Source organism: Salmo trutta, chromosome 21, assembly GCF_901001165.1.
Source record: "Salmo trutta chromosome 21, fSalTru1.1, whole genome shotgun sequence".
Classification (NCBI taxonomy): Eukaryota; Metazoa; Chordata; class Actinopteri; order Salmoniformes; family Salmonidae; genus Salmo; species Salmo trutta.
In genome coordinates this window covers 33877514-33903857 of record NC_042977.1, presented here as the reverse complement: position 1 = coordinate 33903857, position 26344 = coordinate 33877514, and the positions used below count along the sequence as shown (strand labels likewise).

The following is a 26344-nucleotide window of genomic DNA, read 5'->3' as shown; positions in this document are numbered from 1 at the left end:
TGCAAAATGAATAGAAAATGTTGACAAGGTTAGAAATAATAATTGTGTCCTTCAAACTTTGCTTTTGTCAAAGAATCCTCCATTTGCAGCAATTAACCTTGCAGACCTTTGGCATTCTAGTTGTCAATTTGTTGAGGTAAGCTGAAGTGATTTCACCCCATGCTTCCTGAAGCACCTCCCACAAGTTGGATTGGCTTGATAGGCACTTCTTACGTACCATACGGTCAAGCTGCTCTTACAGCTCAATAGGGTTGAAATCCGGTGACTGTGCTGGCCACTCCATTATAGACAGAATACCAGCTGACTGCTTCTTCCCTAAATAGTTCTTGCATAGTTTGGAGCTGTGCTTTGGGTCATTGTCCTGTTGTAGGAGGAAATTGGCTCCAATTAACCGCCGTCCACAAGGTATGGCATGGCGTTGCAAAATGGAGTGATAGCCTTCCTTCTTCAAGATCCCTTTTACCCTGTACAAATCTCACACTTTACCACCACCAAAGCACCCCCAGACCATCACATTGCCTCCACCATGCTTGACAGATGGTGTCAGGCACTCCAGCATCTTTTCATTTTGTCTGCGTCTCACGAATGTTATTCTTTGTGATCCGAACACCTCAAACTTAGATTCCTCTGTCCATAACACTTTTTTCCAATCTTCCTCTGTCCAGTATCTGTGTTCTTTTGCCCATCTTAATCTTTTATTTTTATTGGCCAGTCTGAGATATGGCTTTTTCTTTGCAACTCTGCCTAGAAGGCCAGCATCCCGGAGTCGCCTCTTCACTGTTGACGTCGAGACTGGTGTTTTGCGGGTACTATTTAATGAAGCTGCCAGTTGAGGACTTGTGAGGCTTATGTTTATCAAACTAGACACTCTAATGTACTTGTCCTCTTGCTCAATTGTGCACCGGGCCCTCCCACTCCTCTTTCTATTCTGGTTAGAGCCAGTTTGCGCTGTTCTGTGAAGGGAGTAGTACACAGCGTTGTACGAGATCTTCAGTTTCTTGGCAATTTCTCGCATGGAATAGCCTTCATTTCTCAGAACAAGAATAGACTGACGAGTTTCAGACGAAAGTTTTGTTTCTGGCCATTTTGAGCCTGTAATCGAACCCACAAATGCTGATGCTCCAGATACTCAACTAGTCTAAAGAAGGCCAGTGTTATTGCTTCTAATCAGAACAACAGTTTTCAGCTGTGCTAACATAATTGCAAAAGGGTTTTCTAATGATCAATTAGCCTTTTAACACAATGTGCTATTGGAACACAGGAGTGATGGTTGCTGATAATGGGCCTCTGTACACCTATGTAGATATTCAATAAAAAAAATGTAATCTGTCATTTCCAGCTACAATAGTACAATAGACAACATTAACAATGTCTACACTGTATTTCTGATCAATGTAATGTTATTTTAAATGGACAAAAAAATGTGCTTTTCTTTCAAAAACAAGGAAATTTCTAAGTGACCCCAAACTTTTGAATGGTAGTGTAAGTCTTTTGAAGATGTAGCTAGTGTCGAATGTAGGAGTAAAAGTCTGAGAAAAATGTTGAAGTAAGAATACGTGTATGGAAATACGTGTCACTTTGGCTGCTTTCAAGTCTCGATCTGAAAATGAACATTTTAATGTGGCCTGCAGTAGAGTGTAGTGGAGCTCCAACATCACGGTCCATAATGGATCCCCAGGCTGCAGAGAGGAGACATGGTCGTGGCATCCAGTGGCGGGGTGGAGAGGAGGGTGTGGTGTAGATTCTGGTCCTGGATCAGAAGGGCATGGTCTAGGTGCTCCTCCTGACGGGTCACTAATGCTAGGAGGTCTGGACGAGGCGTCTGTAGTGGGGCATGACCTCGTGCTCAGGCAGGTACAGGTTGAACTCCAGGGCTACAAGCACAGGGAACTCAAAGGCTATCAGCTCTCTCCTGTTCACACGAAACCTCTCCTCCAGTTTCTACAAATTAGAAAAAAAGGGAGAGGAGAGGTGATGTAGTAACTAAACCACTGTACTACTTAATATATTAGGTGAATAATATGTAGTGACAAATACTTTTGTCAACGATCCGTGAGCTAGCCACTTTGCTATCTGTCATGTGGTGCTTTCCTGTCACGCAGACATTTATAATGCTTGAAAAATAACCATATCAATATTATATAACCATCCTATCATATTTTTATAAAAGTTTAACATTAAAGCTGGGATCCACAAAAGGTGAAACAGCCGCCACTGGTCACCCCAGACGCATTTGTCATTGTTTTTGTGGATGGGGGGGGGGGGAGAGTGTTCGTTGTTTGAAGTAACATCTTTGTTGTTGTAATATCGCAAACGGATACGGCAGTTTCACCGCTAAGGATTCCAGCTTTACAGGAAACACTTCTAATGAATTCATAGATATAACAATCCTATAATCCGTGCAGATCGCTGTTTGTCTGCGTGACAGGAAACCACTCATGGTTTCCACCAGGCTGCTCAGAGCCGAAGCCCAGTGCACGATGAGAAAAGTACGACACTTACGTCTATGAGCTGCTTGACCTCGTGCTTCTTGAGGTCTCCGCCAATCTTGGCAGCAAGCAGGACGCAGGCACCGGCGCAGAGTTTGCGGTTCTGCTTGTTGAGTTTCCCCTGGAGGACCAGCTTCTCGAAGTAGACGAAGGCCATGGCTACAGTGGGTTCCTCATAGCCACACTCTTCCTGGGCCAATTTACGGATCTCTCTCTTCAGACTGGGGTTGAAGGTGGTGAAAGCAGGGAGATAAGACAAACGCTAAAAGGTCAATGCTAAAAAGAAGAACCCAGTAGGTATCATAGTGTGGCCAATGTCAGTAAACCAATTTTGATATGATTAACCACGAGGGATTAAATACTGCTGCACCAAACTGATCATTTCAACATCACACTCCAATATGTGTTTGGACTAGATGTCCCCACCTCCTGATTTTGCTGAGGGTCAACCGTATGTAGGGGAACTTCTCCTTGAACGTCTCATTCATGTCCTTCTTGAGGTCAGAAGGCTTGACGTACTCTATGACTGTAGTCTGAAAGGAAGATGAAAGTATTGGTGTCAGACAGACAGCACTGGTGTTAGGCTCTGTTATTGAATTTGTGCGAGTGTTATAGGTTATTGTATACATATGTGGAAGAGGAAACAGCGGCATCATTCTCACTATGGAAGGTGTTGTGTTCCATTTAGAGCTAGGCAGTATACAGTTTTGTGGATATTGGTATTGATGCACAGATCGGTTTGGATTTTTACTTGACCTTTTATAACAGTATTTTAGTTTTTGGTTTGTTAAATGTGATACGCCGTGTGTAACGTCCATTTTTATAGTTTACTTCGCAACTTCAGTCATTTCTCTCCGCTCTCAATTTCTATTTAAGGAGCTTTATTGGCATGGGAAACATGTCGACATTGCCAAAGTGCAATAAATAAAAAAATGTAACAGTAAACATTACACTTACAAATGTTCCAAAAGAATAAAGACATTTCAAATGTCATATGTCTATATACAGTGTTGAAATGAGGTGCAAATAGTTAAAGTACAAAAGGGAAAATAAATAAACATATGGGTTCTATTTACAATGGTTGTTCTTCACTGGTTGCCCTTTTCTTGTGGCAACAGGTCACACATCTTGCTGCTGTGATTGCACACTGGTATTTCACCCAATAGAGTTTATCAAAATGAGATTTGTTTTTGAATTCTTTGTGGGTTTGTGTAATCTGAGGGAAATGTGTGTCTCTAATAGGGTCATACATTTGGCAGGAGGTTAGGAAGTGCAGCTCAGTTACCACCTCATTTTGTGGGCAGTGTGCACATAGCCCCTCTTCTCTTGAGAGCCAGGTCCGCCTTCTGGGGCCTTTCCCAATAGCAATGCTATGCTCACGGAGTCTGTACATAGTCAAAGAATTCCTTAATTTTGTGTCAGTCCCAGTGGTCAGGTATTCTGCCACTGTGTACTCTCTGTTTAGGGCCAAATAGCATTCTAGTTTGCTCTGTTTTTTTTGTCAATTCTTTCCAATGTGTCAAGTAATTATCTTTTTGCTCTCTCTCTCTCCATGCCGCTTTCCACAGACCTAGCCCCGTCCCCTGTCACTTAAGGAACGCATTTGTTCCTCGACCACGATACACTTGCATGTGCTGCCTTGACAATGCGGTCTGAATGCAACAATGTTGATGACAACGATGCTGTTTTCAGTTTGCTTCTTAATAGCAATCCACTAGAGTTATATAATTACATGATTCGTTTGTGTTTCCTACATCTGCAAACAGCTAGTTTGTCTTTTCTTAGCAAGTTAGGACTAATTCGTGTTAGCCGCTAATGCTAATTACTAGTTAGCTGATTATTAGCTAGCTAACATTAGCTAATACATGTACTGAGTCAGAGCAAACGTAATTAGCTACACAGCCTCATAATACCAGTGATGGTGTAGACCTAAAATCAGCATGTTGTTTGTGCATCAGTATCTTCTCAAACAACGAGGAATACGCAAAACATGAATATGTTAGCTACATGAAGTAACTAAGAAAAAACATTATGTATCTAAAGATTGTAGGGTCCCCCTAGGAAACTCACTAACCCTCCCTGGCATTTTCATTTATTGTCATGTCAAACAAGACTGTATTTAAAGTGCCCACTATTATATTTAACTATATAATTAGAATACTCATTATATTTCCAGGATTCCAAGTGTTTTGCTAAATAATCACAACATTTACCAAAAAGACCTAGATTGTTTGCCCATATTGTGCTGCCCTAAGTGGCAGTGTGGAAATGATCTCAAGTTAGCGAGGAAAATGCAGAAAATTATTTCTGGTTGAAGTTGAATTGAACAGTATAAAACAAATCAGAATGGAGAAAGACCCATTGAAGTCACATGTAATGTATGTGTTGCCACCCTGGGGTCACGCTCTACTCAAAGAAAATGTGGAACTTTTATTATTCCAAAAATAATAACAGCACCATATCGCTCAGCCCTAGTTCCATTGGGTGGTTGAGTGTCGGAGCACGAGACATTGGAGTTGGGTGGCACACCATACACGGGCCACGGAAAGACAGAATAATATATTATAGAATGTTTGATGCTTTTCATTTCCAAGCTCAGTATATTCTGTTGATGTAGGGGAGAGTGGGGTAAGTTGAACCGCCCTTGTTTCTAGGAAACTATACACAAAATTAATAATTTCACCAAATATTTAGGAAGAGGTCATTTCATGGAGTCTAATGGAAGAAACCACATGGAAAAAGTGGTAAGCAAGTTAAGTCCAAAAACATATTTACCAGTCAAATTAATTTGTGTAAAAGGTTTCATGATGCTTGTATCTAAACCAATGTATATTTTAAGATTTGTTCTATACATCAGTTGGGCTCTCTATAAGCTTCAATATGAGATCCTAAACCTAGTATTAAAGTGCATCCTTGGAAGCTGTGTGGGCTAATAGTCAAAATGTTTGCCTTGGGGTAAGTTGAGCCAATGGAAAGTTGAAGTGTTTTCTTCACAGGTGTTTTGCAAGGCATTAGCTCTGGGACATGAGGTAACAACAGCCTATGTAAAAAAAAAAAAAATACAACTACAAAGTGTTTGTTAGGTGTTAAGCCTGCTAAAATATGCTTAAAATAATTAAGAGACAAGTGACAAGCTGTACTGTTTACATGAATACTGGTTATTTCCAGGGATACACCACATCCTGAAATATATGTAGATATCTTTGTTAGAAAGAATACTATTTCCCTTGACGGAATGAAAAAAGAACATGGCTCAACTTACCCGACTCTCCCCTACTGTAATTTAGCCATTGAACTTTATTTCAGGTCAGAGGCTCAACTGTTATCTAGGAAGATAGAAGGAGCACTGCAGTTGACCCACACTCAATCTGGGTATGTGATAAGAGAGAGAGAGATAACAATTATGAAATTACAGCATATTGCCCAAATTAGCTCATGCCAAGTCATTTGCTTTGCACAAGCTTGCAGTAATACAACTTATCAAACTAGTATTTTTAACTTGATATTTTTGGTCATGGGTTGTATTCCTCCATGCAGCTCCCCATCAGAGTTCAAAATATACCATCAGCTATTTGTAACTATACTTCGACTACTGCAGCAAACGTGTGGCTACTATGGGCAACCTCGCATTTCTAACTAAAAGGAATGTAACTTATAGATATTTACCTGATCACAAAGGAATCTAAACATACTAAAATGATTTGTATATCATGACACAGTAAGTAGTAGAACCTGAAAAATCTGTTAAAGAAAAAAGTAGGGCTGTCAAAGTTAACATGTTTCTCGGCAAACCAAAAATTATAACGTTAAATCGAGTCTTTCTTCACCGCACGGAACTTTTTAAGCGCACATGTTTCCGCACGGACCTTTTTATGAGCAGAACACAACACGGAACACAGCTATAGTTAATGCTTGCGCTTTTACAGCGCTGAAGACCGTGTGGCTAGCTAGCAGATTACTTGACCACTGACTAGACTATGCACACATGTGGATGGCACAGGTTAGAACTGAAAAGGAATAGGCTACTCAAATACATTTTTCAAAAGGTAGGCTGCATATGCAAGATGAGGGGTGTGAAGCGGATGTGTGAGAGCGGGAGTAAGTGCATAAGAAACTCCCTGTGAGAGCGAGAGGATGTGGGAGGGTGGGAAAGTGTGAAGGCCTATGTGTGTAATGTTATCTGAACAGTACAGATGGTTACAGTGTTTTCATAACATTGTTGGACAAGTTCTTTGTATCCATAGCCAGTTCTATTTTTCTTTTGTCTCACATTTAGAATGCCTGAAGCTTTAACATAACTTAAAGCTGTGTGTGTGTTGTGCTTAATTAAGTGTTCAATTTCAAGAACATTGATAAGAGGGAGTAGGCCTACCTAAACATTGGGAGCATTAATAGCTGTAGTGAATTTGGTGTTGTTTATGGTGAAAATTATATTATAAACTGGGTGGTTTGAGCCCTGAATGCTGATTGTCTGACAGCCGTGGTATATCAAGGGTACGACAAAACATGTATTTTTACTGCTCTAATTGGTTACCAGTTTATAATAGCAATAAGACATTGGGGGTTTGTGGTATATGGCCACTATACCAGGGCTAAGGGCTGTGTCCAGGCACTCCGCGTTGCGTCGTGCATAAGAACAGCTCTTAGCCGTGGTATATTGGTTATATGCCACACCCCCTCGTGCCTTACTGCTTAATTAAAACATTCTGATGTAGATCATTTGAGTTTCAAAGCAGTGTAACTCAATGCACTGCTTTTTAAATGGAAAAAGCTTTCAGGCCCAATTTGAGCAAATAAAGAAATTGTGATTAACTAATGCCATTAACTCATTTAAATATTTGGGCCCTGGTCAAAAGTTTTGCGCTATACAGGGAATAGGGTGCCATTTTGGAAGCAACCTAGCTGTTATGATGGTGGCTGTTCAAAGACCTACAGGGTAGAGAGACGGGAGTGTATTCACACACCACAGACTCTAGTAGGAGTGGGAGCAGAGCCAGGGATTGGGCCAATGACCTTGCTGATTAGAATGAATGGTCAGTCAAACAGACTCTTGTGGCTTACAGTGAGTTGATACAGTATATTATTATATATAGGAGTTGGTTGTGTTTCGTAGTTATTTTTCTGACAAAATATTTTTGGGGGAATACTTTTTTTTCTTCAGGAAAAAAAGGAAGATATCTCATGACTTGATACAAATGAACAGGAGAAATACCACTGATAGTGGATCCATTCAGCAATACAATGTCATTGACCACAAATAGCCTAAGTCCCATTGCTCTTACTTACATAAGGTGGACTCTTGACAGGCCGGAATAAATAAAAACATCCCTGGGTTGTGAAAAGAGCAACATGCAGGGCCATAGTAAACAGCAGACCTGTGTTCAAAAAGTATTTGAATTCGTTCAAATACTTTAGCTGTGCTAGATTGAGTTGTCTGGCGCAATGGAACCAATGGAATTGTCTCAAGAACAAACCCTGTCCCTGTGGCATAAAGGCAGGCTCAATAAAGAACGAAGTACTTGAAAGGAAACGAATACTGTTTGAAACCATTTCTGGTAAGCAGAGTAGTCTCTTACCATGTAGGAGGGGAAGATGAGGACTCTCTTGTGCTTCCCACATGGCCACTGGGGATCGTCCAACAGATTGGGGTCATACTCCCGGATCAAGTCCCCCAGATCATTCCCTGCAGAGGACAAAAGGACAGTCCCGGGACCACCTGTATGTAAAATCTATACACAAATTACTAAAAGCGTCTGCTAAATGGCATATTATTATATATTAGTCACACAATGAGCCAGGGATAAACAAACACTGGGGCCGAGAAATACATTGTGAATGCCACAACTACTCCGGAGAATCCACACACTCATATGACTGACCTGTGTCGATGCTGCTCTGATTGCTGTTGGCCCGGCCTAAGCTGAGGCTGCGGTGGCTGGCGTTACGAGACTGAGAGATGGATGAAGTGGAGTCGATGGTGTTCCTGCGTCCGCTGCCCAGGGCGTTGGTGGGGTACAGGAACTGGGTGTATGATACAGTCTGTGGAGAGAGACATGCTCACATTTTAACAGCATGTTATTGGACCACTGTCTGCGCTGTTTGGACCGCTGTTACATACTCCAAAAATCCTTCCCTATTCTCTTCCTCGAGGTGATAACTGATCTGTAACAAAGTAGGGAGGAAAGGATATGTCTCCCATCCTCTCTCACCTTTCCATAGGCCCCCAGCTCCACTCCCTCCAGCCCGATCACCATCTCCTTGGCACTGACCCCGCCTGAGGGGTGACGCTGCCGCCCGCTTTCCAGTTTCACATCCCTGCCGGGGCACAAAACCTTTAGACACCCCTTCCCCTAAAACCCACACCCTCTGCCAAACAGTCTTCTATCTAGGGTCTAGTCTCCGCCTCAGCATCTCTCTCACCATCTATCACACAGAAAATAAATGGGAGCTCTAAAAAAGGAATGTGGAATTAGACCAGGTAGAGAACCTAAGAGAAGCTATCATTCCATGTTCCCAGAATTCCACAGTGCCATAATGCCCCAGAGAGGACTGAGCTAATTAACAAGGCAATTGAATTACCCAGTTATTATAAACACTGGGGTAAATCAACAAAAACACTAATTGGGGCAAGAAAGGAAAGCAATACAGGGAAAAGTCTTAAAAGACAGAAGCTTGGGCTTGTGGACATCATTTAGATCATTATTATTTTAGGCCTATATGGTCTGAGTATAAGACAGGGCATGGGATTTTAGCTTGGTCAGTTCTCTACATAGTCAAAGTGCATTTTGCTGCAATGACACTCAGCCAAGCAATCTCAACTGCCAATTAGCAGCATTGGGCAGTCAGGAATGAGGCTATTGAATTCATTAGGGGCTTCATTAGCTCGTTAACCCTTCGTTGTATGGCTAGGCTTAGGAAGATTAGGCTGCATAAATTACCCTGTTATGCTCCTCACTAAGCCCCCTAAATGGTGCTTACTTTCTCTCTGTCCATTGTATTCTCTGTGTTAATCAGTTATTTTTCTTTCTTACTTCCTCCAAAACAAGCTATTTCATTGGGGGGCACCAGGACCCAGGTCAAACCAACACTGCCTCTTTCCCCAGGCAGGCCAGGTGGGAAGCTATATACCAGGCCGGAGAGAGTTCAAGACTACCATGGGTCCCCATAACACGAAGGAGTCTGAACCTCGTGTTGCAATAAGAAAAAACAACAGTCTGACTACTGGTAAGCCAGGCTTTCTCTTCCAAGGGCCAAGAAATATAATCTCTAACCGCACAGGGAGAACAATATGATCAACAACAAACTGAGATGTCATGTGTAAACTCCAAACAGAAACTACATAATGCTGTTATGGATGGATCATTTGGGACCACTCCGAAATGTAAATGTGTGTGTTATGCAATCGCAGCAAAGCGCATGCAAAGTTAAGAGTTAAAGTTCTGAGATAAAAACATGCTACGGAATCATTGAGGGCAGCAACGAATTGAGGAAAAGTGCAGCCTAAATGATAACAGCAAAGCCAGAGACGGTTGCAATGGGCAAAACGAAGTCGTATTAGAATGAATCTCAACAACTTCATCATGTCTTCCAAAGACAAATAGTGTAGATACAGCAAACTACAGGCCTACGTGGAAACATAGTGACATGGATACAATCCTTAAATGGGTGTGATTCATTACTTTTAAGTTAATTCAGTAGATTACTTATTCCATCTCCTTACAAACATTTATTTTGTTGTAGTAAAAATGCATCCACCAAAACCAACCCATCTAGAACACTGTTCATTGTAATAATGTTATCCCCTTCCCAATGTAATAAAGTACCAGTTCTATATCGGCAGAAACAAAAGGGATGTGAGAACGGGGGAAAGCAGAGAACGAAGGATGGAAAAATGGAGGTTGGCATGCTGTAGGATACATACCCTGCTTGGCTACAATCTCGATAGGGCAGGACAGAAAATACACTATACAAGGATCTTCTGCCACTGATTAGGACTATCCTATAAAAACAAAAATGAATGAACTATGTGAAAAAGACACTCAGATTTACAGGTTAAGATGGAGGAAAAAGTGAGCAGTAAAACAATCAAGATTTAGAAAACTAAATGAAATACTGTTTTTTTGTGTGTTCTGTGAGTGTATTGTGGAGTATGTAATATGTAGTCAGAGGTTTGGGAACAAAATTATGCAGATCTTTTCAAATGATGCTACTAGCCATGTCTTGCTTTGGAGACTAAACAAGACCAAACTTGTTTATCGTACAATATCAGAATAGCAGCTGCACGCGAGGTAAAAAAAACCCTATAGTACAGTCAAATTGAACCACTCCTGAAAGTGGTTTGCATAACTGCTGCTGCAATTCATTGAAAAATTGCTTCATAAAACTTTGTCACTGATCATTTTTGAGTTATGGATATACAATAACAGGCCAACTCACTGATCAATATCAACGTCACAGGCAGAATGGGACGTATGGCAATTCATTACTGCTGTATATGGGCACACTGATTAGCTAGATAAGAGTAAATTAAAACAACAGCAACTGCATAGAGATTGAATGTAAAGCACAACAGTTGCTGTCCCAATTCAACCACCTAAAATCCAGAAATAAGCTTTATTAAAAGCTACTATGAAGACAGAATGTATCAGCACACTCCTTTTTCTTCCTGGGCCAAAAGAAAGGCTTTGCACCCATTCAAATACCTGTCAAGACAGATATATAACAATTCATCAAAATAAATAGGTCCGGTACACACCCAAGTGTAAAAGAAGCTTGAGGCTTGTAGTTCAAAACATCCAGAATAAAAAAAAAGATAGTTGAATAATCTGTGTAAAACAAAATTAAGTCCTGTGGAAATAGTTTCTGTCCAATTCCTTTTAGATTCCAGGAAATATCCATAAAAGGCTATAGTATTTATTACTGAGAGAAGCTGCTGTACACTAGCTACATACAGTTTCACTGTGTTATATATCAAATAAGTCATTGTAACATCTGTGTGACCACATTTCTTCAGTGCTCTGGAATGTCTAAGTGTAAGTGCATGTATCATTGTTTATAAAAGTGAGACAGTGTGATGCGTTTCATGATTCAAGGGTGTGGTCCTCAATGTATAACTTTGACAATGTATACAATATGAACTCAATTTGAGAGAATTCCTGTGAAAATTAACCTTTCAATGAACTGCTGATCAGTCTGATACATTTATAATTCAATAGGATAATTTATCAATCAATAGTAAATTGATTGATACTATTAAGCAATAAGGAATAGCTTAGAATAAGTGACCTACATCTCTAGTAGATTTCATTAACCTGAGGGGTATTCAAACTGCTGTGCGTTCATTGGGGGGCATTCTGCCATTTTCTATTGAAGGTTTGTATTGAATTAGGGATGGGGTTGTTTTCATTCATACCTTCCATTGCGCATATCATGTTGCCTCATGTTCTTGATGAAGTGGACCTTTTTGAAGCTCTTTGGTCGGGGTGAACCTGAGAGGGTTCTGCATCTAAAAACACACATTTTATTCAAGACAGATCAAAACAAACGTGATTGATTGAGATCCATTTGGAGCAGTTTAAGACCACAACATATCTTTAACAACCGTAAACAGAGAGACTGAGCCAGACCAAGACATTACAGTGTAGCCTGATGTTCCCACCACCACCCCAAAGGACATAAAATGGCTCCATATAGCAAACTGAAGTGAAACTACAGTTCCCCCAATGTCATCATCTATCAAAATACTTCCCAGGCCAAAGCTGTTATTGACTTCTCGAGTACCGCTCTAAAACGAGAGGAAAATATGAGCTAACCAAATGTATGTTTCTGGGTGGTGTGCCGAGTTGTGCGGTCTGTGACAGTTGTTGCTATACAGTACCTGCGTAGAGGGGCGTTCTCCTCAATGTCTTCCAGTGTCTCCAAGGAGGATCGCTGAGAGATGAGCCTCCGTCTGGGGAGAAAAGGGAAATAAGTAGCTGGTATTGAGTTTACAAGCAACTTGTGTTGCTGCTAAACAGCTCTCCCTGGCCCTGGAAGAGAAAAGACTAGACCCATTTAGAATCATTCATTCTGCATTGCAAGATATTTGCTAAATGATGGTCATTTATTTGGTGATGATTATGCAGATTAAAACCCTTGGCTTACCATAACAGAGAAAGAAATGTGTTGATGTAATAAAATGGTCAAAGCACTCTTAATCCTGGGCTTTCGCAAAGAGGCCTAAATGTCAATAGAGTGAGGTTCCTTGTTCATGATAAACCCTGAACACATTTCTTCATAATTGATGGTGTAAACCACATGATTCCTTATCTAACAGCAAGCAACGTAGTTCTACCCAAATCCACTGGTTGACCTCCATTATATCAGTATTGGGAAATCTTAGAAAAATCTTCAACATTGTACTGTTTTGAACCCAAATCTTAAATCATTGACGATCTAAAATCAACAATGATCATCCATAACAATCATTTTCATATTTCTTTATAGGTCTGGAGAATGAATGAGTAGCCTAAACTAACTGGACCTTTTAGTCTGGCCCATGTACATTACCTTCACGTTTGATGTGAAGCATAGCTAAAGTTTCTATGGCTTTGTACTGTGCCGTCTTGTCAGGCACAGTGGCTTATTTACAAAGCAAAGCTGTAATCATTGACACCAGCACTGTGTGACTGGCTGGCTGCTGTGGTCAATGATCACTGTTGTGTTCTACATTCTGACCAGTAGCCTCTGTGTGAGATCATGTAAAATGGTTAGAACATTCTAATCTAGAGTAAGGAACTGGTTTAGTTGGTAATTAATGCTGCTTTTCTACTAACATCAGTGTATACATACATACATGTTATACTAAGGAAATTGTTTCCATAGCTAGCAGAATCAACAACCTCTGCATAATCAAAACAGTTGCTTTGAGAAGGTGTTACATTTCACAGTTAGCTATTGGTATGTAAATGCTGGCTGAAAAGTACCAGTGGCCCATTGAGACACGGGTGCCGGCCCGCGTAGATGGAAACAGAAAAGTCTGAGCCTTTTGGGTAAAAGACGGAGGTAAATCCTGTATGGAAATATGCCATAAGAGGATAAAGACATTGGCTGATTCATTTTGTTGGAACACTGTTTCCTCACAGACAGGCCTTTCTTTCACACTTGGGCTGCATGACTTAGCCAGGGCAAAATCTATTAGTTCATTAAAATTCAAATAAAAAACATATTGCATAACTCCTGCCAGTCTGCTTGTCAGTTGTCACCAAGCTTTTAGGTTCCACTAAACGTGTGGTACTTATTTAAATATACTCAATGACACTCAACTTGACTTGTCACCTCTTCAATGACCAATTCAGCGAGAGAGAAAGAATGAGCTGAATATAAGAGTATGCCCTCTGGCTGGTTAATCAACTACAGAACAGCAGAACAAATTAACAAAAAATGACTGTCCTTGACAAACTCCAAGCAGTAAGCAAGCCTAAACCAACAAAGGATGATTAAACAGTCTTTATACCACATAGGTGAGACTACATCATGTTTACAGGGGACTGTGGTTAGAAACAGCAATTGGAAAGGAAACAAGTTCTAAAATGTCTAGCACTGAGATGTGCTAGAAATTGTAAACATGGTCAACTACATGGCATACATCCACTCTGCACTGAGATGGAGGAATTTATTTATTTACTTACATCTTCATATTTAACAAGGATGATCTCTGGAAGTTGAGAACCTCTCTTTTGAGAGAAACCTGGCAAGAAAGTAATGAAGGAAAGCATGTAGTCTACATGTTATGAATTCTCATCACATCCCCTCTGTGAAGGTCAAAGAGATGGATCATTGACATTTACTCCGGAGGTGTTGAACTTCTGCACCCTCTGTAACCACTGTGGTTATTATGTGACCCTGCTGTTCATCTATGAACGTCTTGATGAACGATCTGGCCTTAATGGCCATGTACTCTTATCTCCACCCGGCACAGCAAGAGTATCTGTATAGCACTTTGTGACAACTGCTGATGTAAAAAGGACTTTATAAAACACATTGGATTGATTGATCATGGTTCATCAAGGTATTTATGGCTGTCAGGCCCGGCGACATCCTCCAGTTAGAATGCTGAGTGATGGATAGGATGGCTACCATCATGCTAGCCAAAAGGCTTACATTCCTAGCCTGCTAGCTGCGCTAACATGCTAAGGTTAGCATTCCTGATGAGGTGACACATTCATCAGTTGCACAGAGCAGAGCAACTGCAATGAAACCTATGTCTTAGCTACAGTGCATTCGGAAAGTATTCAGAGCCCTTCCTTTTTTCCACATTTTGTTACGTTACAGCCTTATTCTAAAATGGATTAAATAATTCCCCCCCCCAATCTACACACAATACCCCATAATGACAAAGCGAAAACAGGTTTTGAGAAATTGAGCTAAGGTGCATCCTGTTTCTATTAACCATCCTTGATGTTTCTACAATTTGTTTGGAGTCCACCTGTGTTAAATTCAATTGGACATGATTTGGAAAGGCACACACCGGTCTATATAAAGGTCCCACTGTTGACAGTGCATGTCAGAGCAAAAACCAAGCCATGAGGTCGAAGTAATTGTCCGTAGAGCTCAAAGACCGGGTTGAGTCGAGGCACAGATCTGGGGAAGGGTACCAAAAAACTTCTGCAGCATTAAAGGTCCCCAAGAACACAGTGGCTTCCATCATTCTTAAATGGAAGAAGTTTGGAACCACCAAGACTCTTCCCAGAGCTGGCCGCCCAGCCAAACTGAGCAATCGGGGCGGTCTAAAAATTAACACCCTTGATAAAGATAATTAAATACCCAGCTATATTGTAAGTGAGGGAGGTGACCAAGAACCCGATGGTCACTCTCACAGAGCTCCAGAGTTCCTCTGTGGAGGTGAGAGAACCTTCCAGAAGGACAACCATCTCTGCAGCACTCCACCAATCAGGCCTTTATGGTAGAGTGGCTAGACGGAAGCCACTCCTGAGTAAAAGGCACATGACAGCTGGCTTGGAGTTTGCCAAAAGGCCCATAAAGACTCTCAGACCATGAGAAACACGATTCTCATTCAAAGTACAGAGATCCTTGATGAAAACCTGCTCCAGAGCGCTCAGGACCTCAGACTGGGGTGAAGGTTCACCTTCCAACAGGACAATGACCCTAAGCACACAGCCAATACAACACAGGAGTGTTTTCGGGACAAGTCTCTGAATGTCCTTGAGTGGCTCAACCAGACCCCGGACTTGAACCCGATCTAAACTCTCAGGAGAGAGACCTGAAAATATCTGTGCAGCGATGCTCCCCATCCAACTTGACAGAGTTTGAGAGGATCTGCAGAGAAGAATTGAAGAAACTCCCCAAACACAGGATGTGCCAGGCCTGTAGCGTGATACCCAAGAAGACATGAGGCTGTAATCTCTGCCAAAGGTGATTTAACAAAGTACTGAGAAAAGGGTCTGAATACTTATGTAAATGTTAGTTTATTTTTTTTTATAAATTAGCAAAAAATTCAAAACCTGTTTTTGCTTTGTCATTATGGGGTATTGTGTGTAGATTTAGGGGGGAAAACAATTTAATCAATTTTAGAATAAGGCTTTAACGTAACAATGTGGAAAAAGTCAAGGCTTCTGAATACTTTCTGAATGCACTGTCTCTCTCCACCTTCACCCTGGAGAACATGTTAACCAGAATAGCTAGGCTGTAGCAGTCAGCAGAGCAAATACAGCCCTCACTGTCTGTTAGAAACATAAGTGACCATGACCTCATCCCAGGTACTCTAATCTATCTATTGCCATGACAAATTATTAGGTTCACTCAATTACAGATGGCTTGCTGTGCCAGATGTCATTGGGTCAAAATCTGATCACTGCTGCAAATTTCATTTTTGGACAGAATATTTTATTTTTATTTTGACTACTAGGTTTTTCCTTCACAGTTTGTACAGTACACATCTGATGAACTGAACCCATGCAAACTAGTTTCCACTGTTCAGCGGGACGCTCAGACTGATCCGGCTACTGTAGATGAACAACAGCAGGCCAGCCAGAAGGTGGACCGTGCAAAGGACATTTTCCACACCTGTGCAAACAATAACACATGGACCAGACTACTCATTCACTTCAAACAAGACTGATACAACCAGCTATTGATGTTTAACTGCAGGTCAAATCAAAGTTTAGGCATCTGTGTATGAATTTCATACATTTTCAGACGTTATTGTAGGTGAAGCGAAATGCTTCTGTTTCTAGCTCCCACAGTGCAGTAATAATACCTAGAAATACACGCATAATCCAACAAGAAAGATTTTTTTTAAATATCAGAATGAGCAATGTAAGAGTGCTGAATATACATGACCAAAAGTATGCTCCTCAACAAACATCTGCTTCCAAAATCATGGGCATTAATATGGAGTTGCTGCGGGAACCTGCTTCCATTCAGCCACAATAGCATTAGTGAAGTCGGGCACTGATGTTGGGCAGTTAGGCCTGGCTAGCAGTCGGAGTTCCAATTCATCCCAGAGGTGGTCAATGGGGTTGAGGTCAGGGCTCTGTGCAGGCCAGTCTAGTTCTTCCACACTGATCTCAACAAACCATTTCTGTGAGGACCTTGCTTTGTGCAGTGGGGCATTGTCATGCTGAAACAGGAAAAGGCCTTCCCCAAACTGTTGCCACAAAGTTGGAAGCACAGAATCGTCTAGAATGTCATTGTATGTAGCGTTAAGAATTCCCTTCACTGGAATTAAGGGGCCTAGCCCGAACCATGAAAAGCAGCCCCAGACCATTATTCCTCCACCACCAAACTTTACAGTTGGCACTATGCATTGGGGCAGCTAGGGTTCTCCTGGCATCCGCCAAACCCAGATTCATTCGTCGGACTGCCAGATGGTGAAGCGTGATTCATCCCTCCAGAGAACGCGTTTCCACTGCTCCAGAGTCCAATGGCAGCGACATTTTCACCACTCCAGCCGACGCGCATGGTGATCTTAGGCTTGCGTGCAGCTGCTCGGACATGGAAACCCATTTCATGAGGCTCTCGGCGAACAGTTATTGTGCTGACGTTGCTTCCAGAGGCAGTTTGGAAATCGGTAGTGAGTGTTACAACCGAGGACAAACTATTTTTACGTGCTTCAGCACTCCCGATCCCATTCTGTGAGCTTGTGTGGCCTACCACTTTGTGGCTTAGCCATTGTTGCTCCTAGATGTTTCCACTTCAAAATAACAGCACTTACAGTTGCCCGGGGCAGCTGTAACAGGGCACACATTTGACGAACTGACTGGTTGGAAAGGTGGCATCCTATGACGGTGCCACGTTGAAAGTCACTGAGCTCTTTAAGGCCATTCTACTGCCAATGTTTGTCTATGGATGTGCATGGCTGTGTGCTCGATGTTATACACCTGTCAGTAACGGGTGTGGCAATAGCCAAATCAACTAATTTGAAGGGGTGTCCACATACTTTTGTGTGTGATTTTTATATATATATACTGCTCAAAAAAATAAAGGGAACACTTAAACAACACATCCTAGATCTGAATGAATGAAATAATCTTATTAAATACTTTTTTCTTTACATAGTTGAATGTGCTGACAACAAAATCACACAAAAATAATCAATGGAAATCCAATTTATCAACCCATGGAGGTCTGGATTTGGAGTCACACTCAAAATTAAAGTGGAAAACCACACTACAGGCTGATCCAACTTTGATGTAATGTCCTTAAAACAAGTCAAAATGAGGGTCAGCAGTGTGTGTGGCCTCCATGTGCCTGTATGACCTCCCTAAAACGCCTGGGCATGCTCCTGATGAGGTGGTGGATGGTCTCCTGAGGGATCTCCTCCCAGACCTGGACTAAAGCATCCGCCAACTCCTGGACAGTCTGTGGTGCAACGTGGCGTTGGTCGATGGAGCGAGACATGATGTCCCAGATGTGCTCAATTGGATTCAGGTCTGGGGAACGGGCGGGCCAGTCCATAGCATCAATGCCTTCCTCTTGCAGGAACTGCTGACACACTCCAGCCACATGAGGTCTAGCATTGTCTTGCATTAGGAGAAACCCAGGGCCAACCGCACCAGCATATGGTCTCACAAAGGGTCTGAGGATCTCATCTCGGTACCTAATGGCAGTCAGGCTACCTCTGGCTGGCACATGGAGGGCTGTGCGGCCCCCCAAAGAAATGCCACCCCACACCATGACTGACCCACCGCCAAACCGGTCATGCTGGAGGATGTTGCAGGCAGCAGAACGTTCTCCACGGCATCTCCAGACTCTGTCACATCTGTCACGTGCTCAGTGTGAACCTGCTTTCATCTGTGAAGAGCACAGGGCACCAGTGGCGAATTTGCCAATCTTGGTGTTCTCTGGCAAATGCCAAACGTCCTGCACAGTGTTGGGCTGTAAGCACAACCCCCACCTGTGGACGTCGGGCCCTCATACCACCCTCATGGAGTCTGTTTCTTACCGTTTGAGCAGACACATGCACATTTGTGGCCTGCTGGAGGTCATTTTGCAGGGCTCTGGCAGTGCTTCTCCTGCTCCTCCTTGCACAAAGGCGGAGGTAGCGGTCCTGCTGCTGGGTTGTTGCCCTCCTACGGCCTCCTCCACATCTCCTGATGTACTGGCCTGTCTCCTGGTAGCGCCTCCATGCTCTGGACACTACGCTGACAGACACAGCAAACCTTCTTGCCACAGCTCGCATTGATGTGCCATCCTGGATGAGCTGCACTACCTGAGCCACTTGTGTGGGTTGTAGACTCCGTCTCATGCTACCACTAGAGTGAAAGCACCGCCAGCATTCAAAAGTGACCAAAACATCAGCCAGGAAGCATAGGAACTGAGAAGTGGTCTGTGGTCGCCACCTACAGAACCACTCCTTTATTGGGGGTGTCTTGCTTATTGCCTATAATTTCCACCTGTTGTCTATTCCATTTGCACAACAGCATGTGAAATTTATTGTCAATCAGTGTTGCTTCCTAAGTGGACAGTTTGATTTCACAGAAGTGTGATTGACTTGGAGTTACATTGTGTTGTTTAAGTGTTCCCTTTATTTTTTTGAGCAGTATATATATGTATGTATGTATGTATGTATGTGTGTGTATATAGACAGTATCTTAATAGAAAAGGTGTGTACAGCAGTGACCAGCTTTCAATGACTCTGTACATAGGGCAAAGCAGTCTCTAAGCTGCAGGGTAGAGTACCGGGTGGTAGCCAGCTAGTAACAGTGACTAAGGTTCAGGGCAGGTTACTGGGCGGAGGCCGGCTAGTGGTGACTGTTTAACAGTCTGATGGCCTGGAGATAAACAGCTTCTATCAGTCTCTAGGTCCCAGCTTTGATGAACCTGTACTGTCGCCTCCTTCTAGATTAACGGGGTGAACAGTCTGTTGCTCGTGTGGCTGAGGTCCTTGATAAATCAACTCCATTCCAACAGTAGCATTCTGACGTTAACAAGGACTGGTCAAACTCAGAAGCTTTAAGGTAGAGCCCAGGCTACTTGCAATTATCGCCTCCTTCAATATTGACAGAACAACAATGGGCATCTGTAAGTAGAGCTGCCCATGAAAGACACCATTTGTCTGTGTTTTTGTTGCCTCAAATGGTTGTTTTATTTATGGAGTTATTTTTTTTCTTCTTAAAACTATATTGTTGTTTAAGAGCGTGTAAGTAAGCATGTCACTAAGGTCTACAGCTGTTGTATTTGGCGCATGTGACATAACACTTGAATTGATTTGATTTTCAAGCACTGTTCACATTCAATGAATTTCAAGCATGGTCCATTTAATCAATCTTAACAACATTCCTATAGACATCCTATGAGGACATTCAAAAACAATTGGTATGTAACCTGACAGCTATGCTTGTCGCTTTTTTGGATAAGGAGCTGTAGTGCCCAACATAAAAGATGAAATTGTTTCACATGCACGCCCATTGGCAGCCTGCCATGGACACTGTCTTCCTGTTCCACTGTCGGGTGACAGAGTGGAAGTCAATCTAATGTTCTAGCCTTCTTACAATTACAGGCCAAACAAAATTGAATCATTTGGGGAAAAATACAATCAACAAAGGCTATTCTCAGCCCCGTCGGTCTTTCTTCTCCAACACATTTACAACAATGCTGCAACAACAGTGAATTCCTTCCTGCTACTGTAGCAGTGTTTGGCAAGGGGGGGCTCTAAAAGCGCGTCTCGGCAGAAATATGTCCCAACGCTGCTAAATTCTTGCCACTGCTGTAAAAAACTATATATGAATATAGGGGAAACACTGCTGCAGACATGGAAAGGACAAGAACACATATACCTATATTGTTCAAGACACACAGAACCTTGTGGGTAGTTGCTCTGGTTGCTTGACATACAGTAAAACCACTCTGAATCCATCCTTCCCCCTTCCCTTTAAATAGCATGTTGTTTAGGGTGAACAACAGTGCTACTAGCATTGTGGAACTTGAACTAGTGAACTTGTACTCCAAGTTCCATTTTGGAACTAAAGTAACCCATCATGTCTATTTTTCTTATCAAGACTCATTACCAGTAATGATTTAATTAAGGTGGCCGTTTTAACCATAAAGGCCTATCCTGCAGCTGCGTTGGAGATTTCGCTTACAGTTCAAGCCACAAGGGTTTCAGAGGCAAACTAGCCTAAGATTGCTGCTTACATAATCATGTAATTTTGCCAACCATTACTTCACCAAACAACAATCAACCTCTTAACCAAAAGGATATGACTCAATTGCACAAAACTGCAAAGGACCATTGTAATGGTTTATACTGCATGTGGTTTCTCTGCTATGGCTTCACTTGGCTTCATAGTCTCCCTGTAGTAAGCTTTCGAGCACAATGAGGACTTGTGAAAAATGGTTTAAAACATGGGGAGACGTTGGAGTGCAGAATATAATTTACTGCATTAACTGTCAATCCATACAATTTTATAGGAATTTGATTTTGTGGCAACAACATTCACTAAGCTAAATGTGGTTTTTCATTTTAAAGCGGTTTAAACAGATCCACACCTCGGGCTGACACCTTTACAGTAGCAGCAAGACAGAGTGGGCGCCTTAAATTATGCTAGAATGTAAAAGGCCATTGTCTATGAGTCTAGCTTGAGCAGTAGAATACTGCAGCCTATGTAAACCCAACCATCATTTGCATGCATTAGAATCAATGCACACCGAATAAGATGGTTTTAAGCAGCTCTGAGCGCTGATCTCTGAGCGCTGATCTCAGAGTATCTTTTGGCAGCTGATCTGAGGGTTGGGGATTCCTGGCTGGGAGCAGGACTGGAGGCCATGAGAGAGGGAAGGGAGGAAGATGGAGAGCGAGGAAAGAGAGAGAGAGAAATAAAGACAAATAAAAAGTATCTGGTACGGTGCCCTTGGGAGGAAGTGGAGTGAAGGACAGAAGATGGAGATAAACAGAGAGAAAGGAGAGTCTGGCCGGGCAGCGTCTCTGAAAGCCTGGGCGTCCAGCCTTTCCCTTCCCAGCCAAGGTTCTCTCTCTGGATCTGGCCACTTTTCCACCAAGCTGCTGCCCTGGGAAAACAGACCAGGCACTGTGTGAGACGCCCATCTATGATGTGTCTGTGGAATATGGCCGGGGTCCCTCAACAGGTCGCCTTAGTTATTACTCAACAGCTTATAATTCAGTTTACATGGGCAACCTCCTTTGACCGACCGCATTCCATAACCTGGGGGGGTTTAACTACTGAATCATTGTAATGTACAGTGCCTTCAGACAGTATTCAAATCAAAGTGTATTTGTCACGTCTACACCTGTTGTATTCGGCGCACCTTACAGTGAAATGCTTACTTACAGGCTCTAACCAATAGTGCAAAAAAGGTATTAGGTGAACAATAGGTAAGTAAAGAAATAAAAACAACAGTAAAAACTGTGAAAAACAGTAGCGAGGCTGTATGCAATAGCGGGGCTATAAAAGTAGCGAGGCTACATACAGACACAGGTTAGTCAGGCTGATTGAGGTAGTAGTATGTACATGTAGATCTGGTTGAAGTGACTATGCATATATGATGAACAGAGAGTAGCAGTAGCGTAAAGAGGGGTTTGCAGGTGGTGGGACACAATGCAGATAGCCCGGTTAGCCAATGTGCGGGAGCACTGGTCGGTCGGGCCAATTGAGGTAGTATGTACATGAATGTATAGTTAATGTATAGTTCACACCCCTTCACTTTGTGGGATTAAAATGGATTTAATTGTAATTTTGTCAACAATCTACACAAAATACTATGTTCAAAATACTGTAATGTTAGTGGATTTAAAAAAAACATTAAAATATATGTATTGATTAGATAAGTATTCAACCCCCTGAGTCAATACATGTTAGGATCACCTTTCGCAGCGATTACAGCTGTGAGTCTTTCTGGGTAAGCCTCTAGGAGCTTTCCACACCTGGATTGTGCAACATTTGCCCATTATTATTTAAAAAATGCTTCAAGCTCTGTCAAATTGGTTGTTGATCATTGCTAGGTCTTGCCATGGATCTAGGTGCACTTTGCAAGGCATTGGAAAACCTCCCTGGTCTTTGTGTTTGAAATTCATTGCTCGACTGAGGGACCTTACAGATAATTGTGTGTGTGGGGTATAGGCAGGGACAGTGTGTCAGGCAGCCTCAGATTTCCCCTGTGCTCTGGTCCACTCTAAGGAGTAAACAAAGGTATAAAAGGTGTCCGTGGTCCGATGTGTTGAGGAGTATTGGGGTACAGGTTGTTTATATTGCATAGGAGAGGGCAAGGCAGCAGGTGTAGGGCAGCTTTGTAAAGTCCTCCCAACAGGTTATGGTGATAAATCTGCATGGGGGACCGTATCTGCACGGGGAAAAACAAGTCCACCTTCCTGCTGGACATGCCTTGTCTGATCTCTCATATGGTTTCAGTGCCACCATGAATATAACTGTATACATCAATGATGTCGCTCTTGCTGCCGGTGAGAGTCTCTGATCCACCTCTACGCAGACGACACCATTCTGTATACTTCTGGCCCTTCTTTGGACACTGTGTTAACAACCCTCCAGACGAGCTTCAATGCCATACAACTCTCCTTCCGTGGCCTCCAACTGCTCTTAAATACAAGTAAAACTAAATGCATGCTCTTCAACCGATCGCTGCCTGCACCTGCCCGCCCGTCCAGCATCACTACTCTGGATGGTTCTGACTTAGAATATGTGGACAACTACAAATACCTAGGTGTCTGGTTAGACTGTAAGCTCTCCTTCCAGACTCACATCAAACATCTCCAATCCAAAGTTAAATCTAGAATTGGCTTCCTATTTCGCAACAAAGCATCCTTCACTCATGCTGCCAAACATGCCCTTGTAAAACTGACCATCCTACCGATCCTCGACTTCGGCGATGTGATTTACAAAATAGCCTCCAATACCCTACTCAATAAATTGGATGCAGTCTATCACAGTGCCATCCGTTTTGTCACCAAAGCCCCATATACTACCCACCACTGCGACCTGTACGCTCTCGTTTGCTGGCCCTCGCTTCATACTCGTCGCCAAACCCACTGGCTCCAGGTCATCTACAAGGTAAAGTCCCCCCCTTATCTCAGCTCGCTGGTCACCATAGCAGCTCCCACCTGTAGCACGCGCTCCAGCAGGTATATCTCTCTGGTCACCCCCAAAGCCAATTCCTCCTTCGGCCGCCTCTCCTTCCAGTTCTCTGCTGCCAATGACTGGAACGAACTACAAAAATCTCTGAAACTGGAAACACTTATCTCCCTCATTAGCTTTAAGCACCAGCAGTCAGAGCAGCTCACAGATCACTGCACCTGTACATAGCCCATCTATAATTTAGCCCAAACAACTACCTCTTCCCCTACTGTATGTATTTATTTTGCTCCTTTGCACCCCATTATTTCTATTTCTACTTTGCACTTTCTTCCACTGCAAATAAACCATTCCAGTGTTTTACTTGCTATATTGTATTTACTTTGCCACCATGGCCTTTTTTTTGCCTTTACCTCCGTTATCTCACCTCATTTGCTCACATTGTATATAGACTTATTTTTCTACTATATTATTGACTGTATATTTGTTTTACTCCATGTGTAACTCTGTGCTGTTGTATGTGTCGAACTGCTTTGCTTTATCTTGGCCAGGTCGCAGTTGTAAATGAGAACTTGTTCTCAACTTGTCTACCTGGTTAAATAAAGGTGAAATCATTATTATTATTTTTTTAAATAACATGTTTTACAAATTCTGTTATGAGGGCACATGCATCATACTGGTTAATAGGCAGGCTAATCAAAATGATTCCACAATGGTTGACCTTTTCAACCTAATCATGCTGATTCCACCTAAATCAATGGACCACTGCATGTGCACAGTTGTAAGGAGCATATTAATGAATATGTGTAAGTTGCTTATTGATCAGATAGATACAGTTTCACATATCTGAGAGAAAGCCAGGGCTCTTGGCTGTAATCTGTCTCTTTGTATAGACTTGTCTTTAGCAGTACACTGGCTAAGACTGATGATGCCCTTTGAGCAGCCCTAGTACAAAATGTGACCGGAGAAACCTGTGCTATTGTTGAGATGATAACTGATGATACACATGAGTCTAGCCCAGGTCTGTGTGGATCCTGTTTGGTGGCTTCACTCAACAAAGACCTTCCTGAAGATAACTCTTACCTTACTTTCAGTGACTATTGCAATATGAGTGTTGCAATACTGTAGCCAGCCTGTATTGTTGACACTATTGGGTTGCAATACTGTAGCCTATGACATGCATAATTTGTGAGAGTGCGGTGTAAACATTGACTGTGGGCTTCTGTGTCACTATTCCCATTCCCAATATGGGCACCCAGTAATCTCCTTCCCACATGTCATGAATGTAAACACTACATGATGGAGATATCTTCAATTGCCCTACCTTGATCTCTGCAGCTCCAGGACAGAGTTGGCTATCTGTCCTCCCTCCAAACAGAAGCCTTGGGAAGCCTGCCTGGAGTAGGCAGCAGGCACAACTCCCTGAGTGTAGGTCTGAAGCCTGCCTCTAATCGCGGCTGGTACTGCAGAGAAAGGCGAACTGAAAATCGAAGGGCCGAAAGCATCCCCTTCCGGATCTGTACACGCTTGAGCTGCAGCGGCGGGACCAATCCCAAAACTATCTCGTGCGTTAGCAATCAGAGCCTGGTTTGCAATAGCGAGCGCCTGGGTGGCGGTGGGGGTCGCTACCCCTGTGCCACTGCCAGCCGCGTACAGCGGACGCTCTGCTGCAGAAACCAGGCTCTGTCTAGTCCTCGACTCAATTGAATTATCCTCTTCGATCTGATTGTCGGCATCATCTTGCACCGGTCGACCATCCAAAGAAATGTTACTGAGAAAAGAGAGTGCGGCTTGTCTCCTCCGAGGGTCTATGCGTTTCCGCGTATGCTCGATACTGGAATGCTTTATCTGAAGCGTGGTTGTGGATGTATTGCTGCTCGTGGCAGCCGCCATGGTCCACTTCCAGCGATTCGAATCGGCGAGCAGAGGTTTTGTCAAGATGACATTAAAAGTGTGCTTATGTAGGTAGCAAATGTCAAAGCTTTGTATTTTAAGTGCAAGCTTAAACTGACTAAAAACAGGATGGTTACGTGTCTGCAGTATTGTGGCAGCAGGGAAAAAATTGGACCAATAGGCTTTCAGGGACACACGAAAGGGTTATTTTTTTCATCTTCCTCCAGTGCCCTCCCTCTTCAGACTTCTGGACTGGTTATACAAAATTACATAAAAATGTCATCAGGTATAGCAGATTTTGGCCACATTCAGAAATAACTAATGGATAACCATGTGTTATATTTGCATGTCAAAGCAGTTAAATTGATTGGAAATATGCATTTTTTGGAAATTGTGCTTTGGGGTTCATATTACGGA

At 42.5% G+C, this 26344-nt stretch overlaps 1 protein-coding gene across 3 annotated transcripts; it reads right to left on the bottom strand.

Annotated features, from left to right (window-relative positions):
• Positions 1-1590: 1590 nt before the first annotated feature.
• Positions 1591-26344, bottom strand: LOC115157221 (CDK5 and ABL1 enzyme substrate 1). 3 transcript variants are annotated; one of them, XM_029705291.1, is made up of 10 exons: positions 25359-26343; positions 12367-12438; positions 11902-11994; positions 10411-10488; positions 8699-8804; positions 8369-8528; positions 8066-8172; positions 2916-3022; positions 2503-2710; positions 1591-1941 (listed from the first exon to the last, which is right to left on the bottom strand). In XM_029705291.1, the coding sequence occupies exons 1-10, from the start codon at positions 25925-25927 to the stop codon at positions 1801-1803; spliced, it is 1641 nt and encodes a 546-aa protein (XP_029561151.1). In that variant the 5' UTR covers positions 25928-26343; the 3' UTR covers positions 1591-1800. The 3 variants fall into 3 exon arrangements, with proteins under 3 accessions (XP_029561151.1, XP_029561153.1, XP_029561152.1); XM_029705293.1 differs by lacking the exon at positions 25359-26343 and adding an exon at positions 14159-14218; XM_029705292.1 differs by lacking the exon at positions 10411-10488 and having other exon boundaries at positions 25359-26344.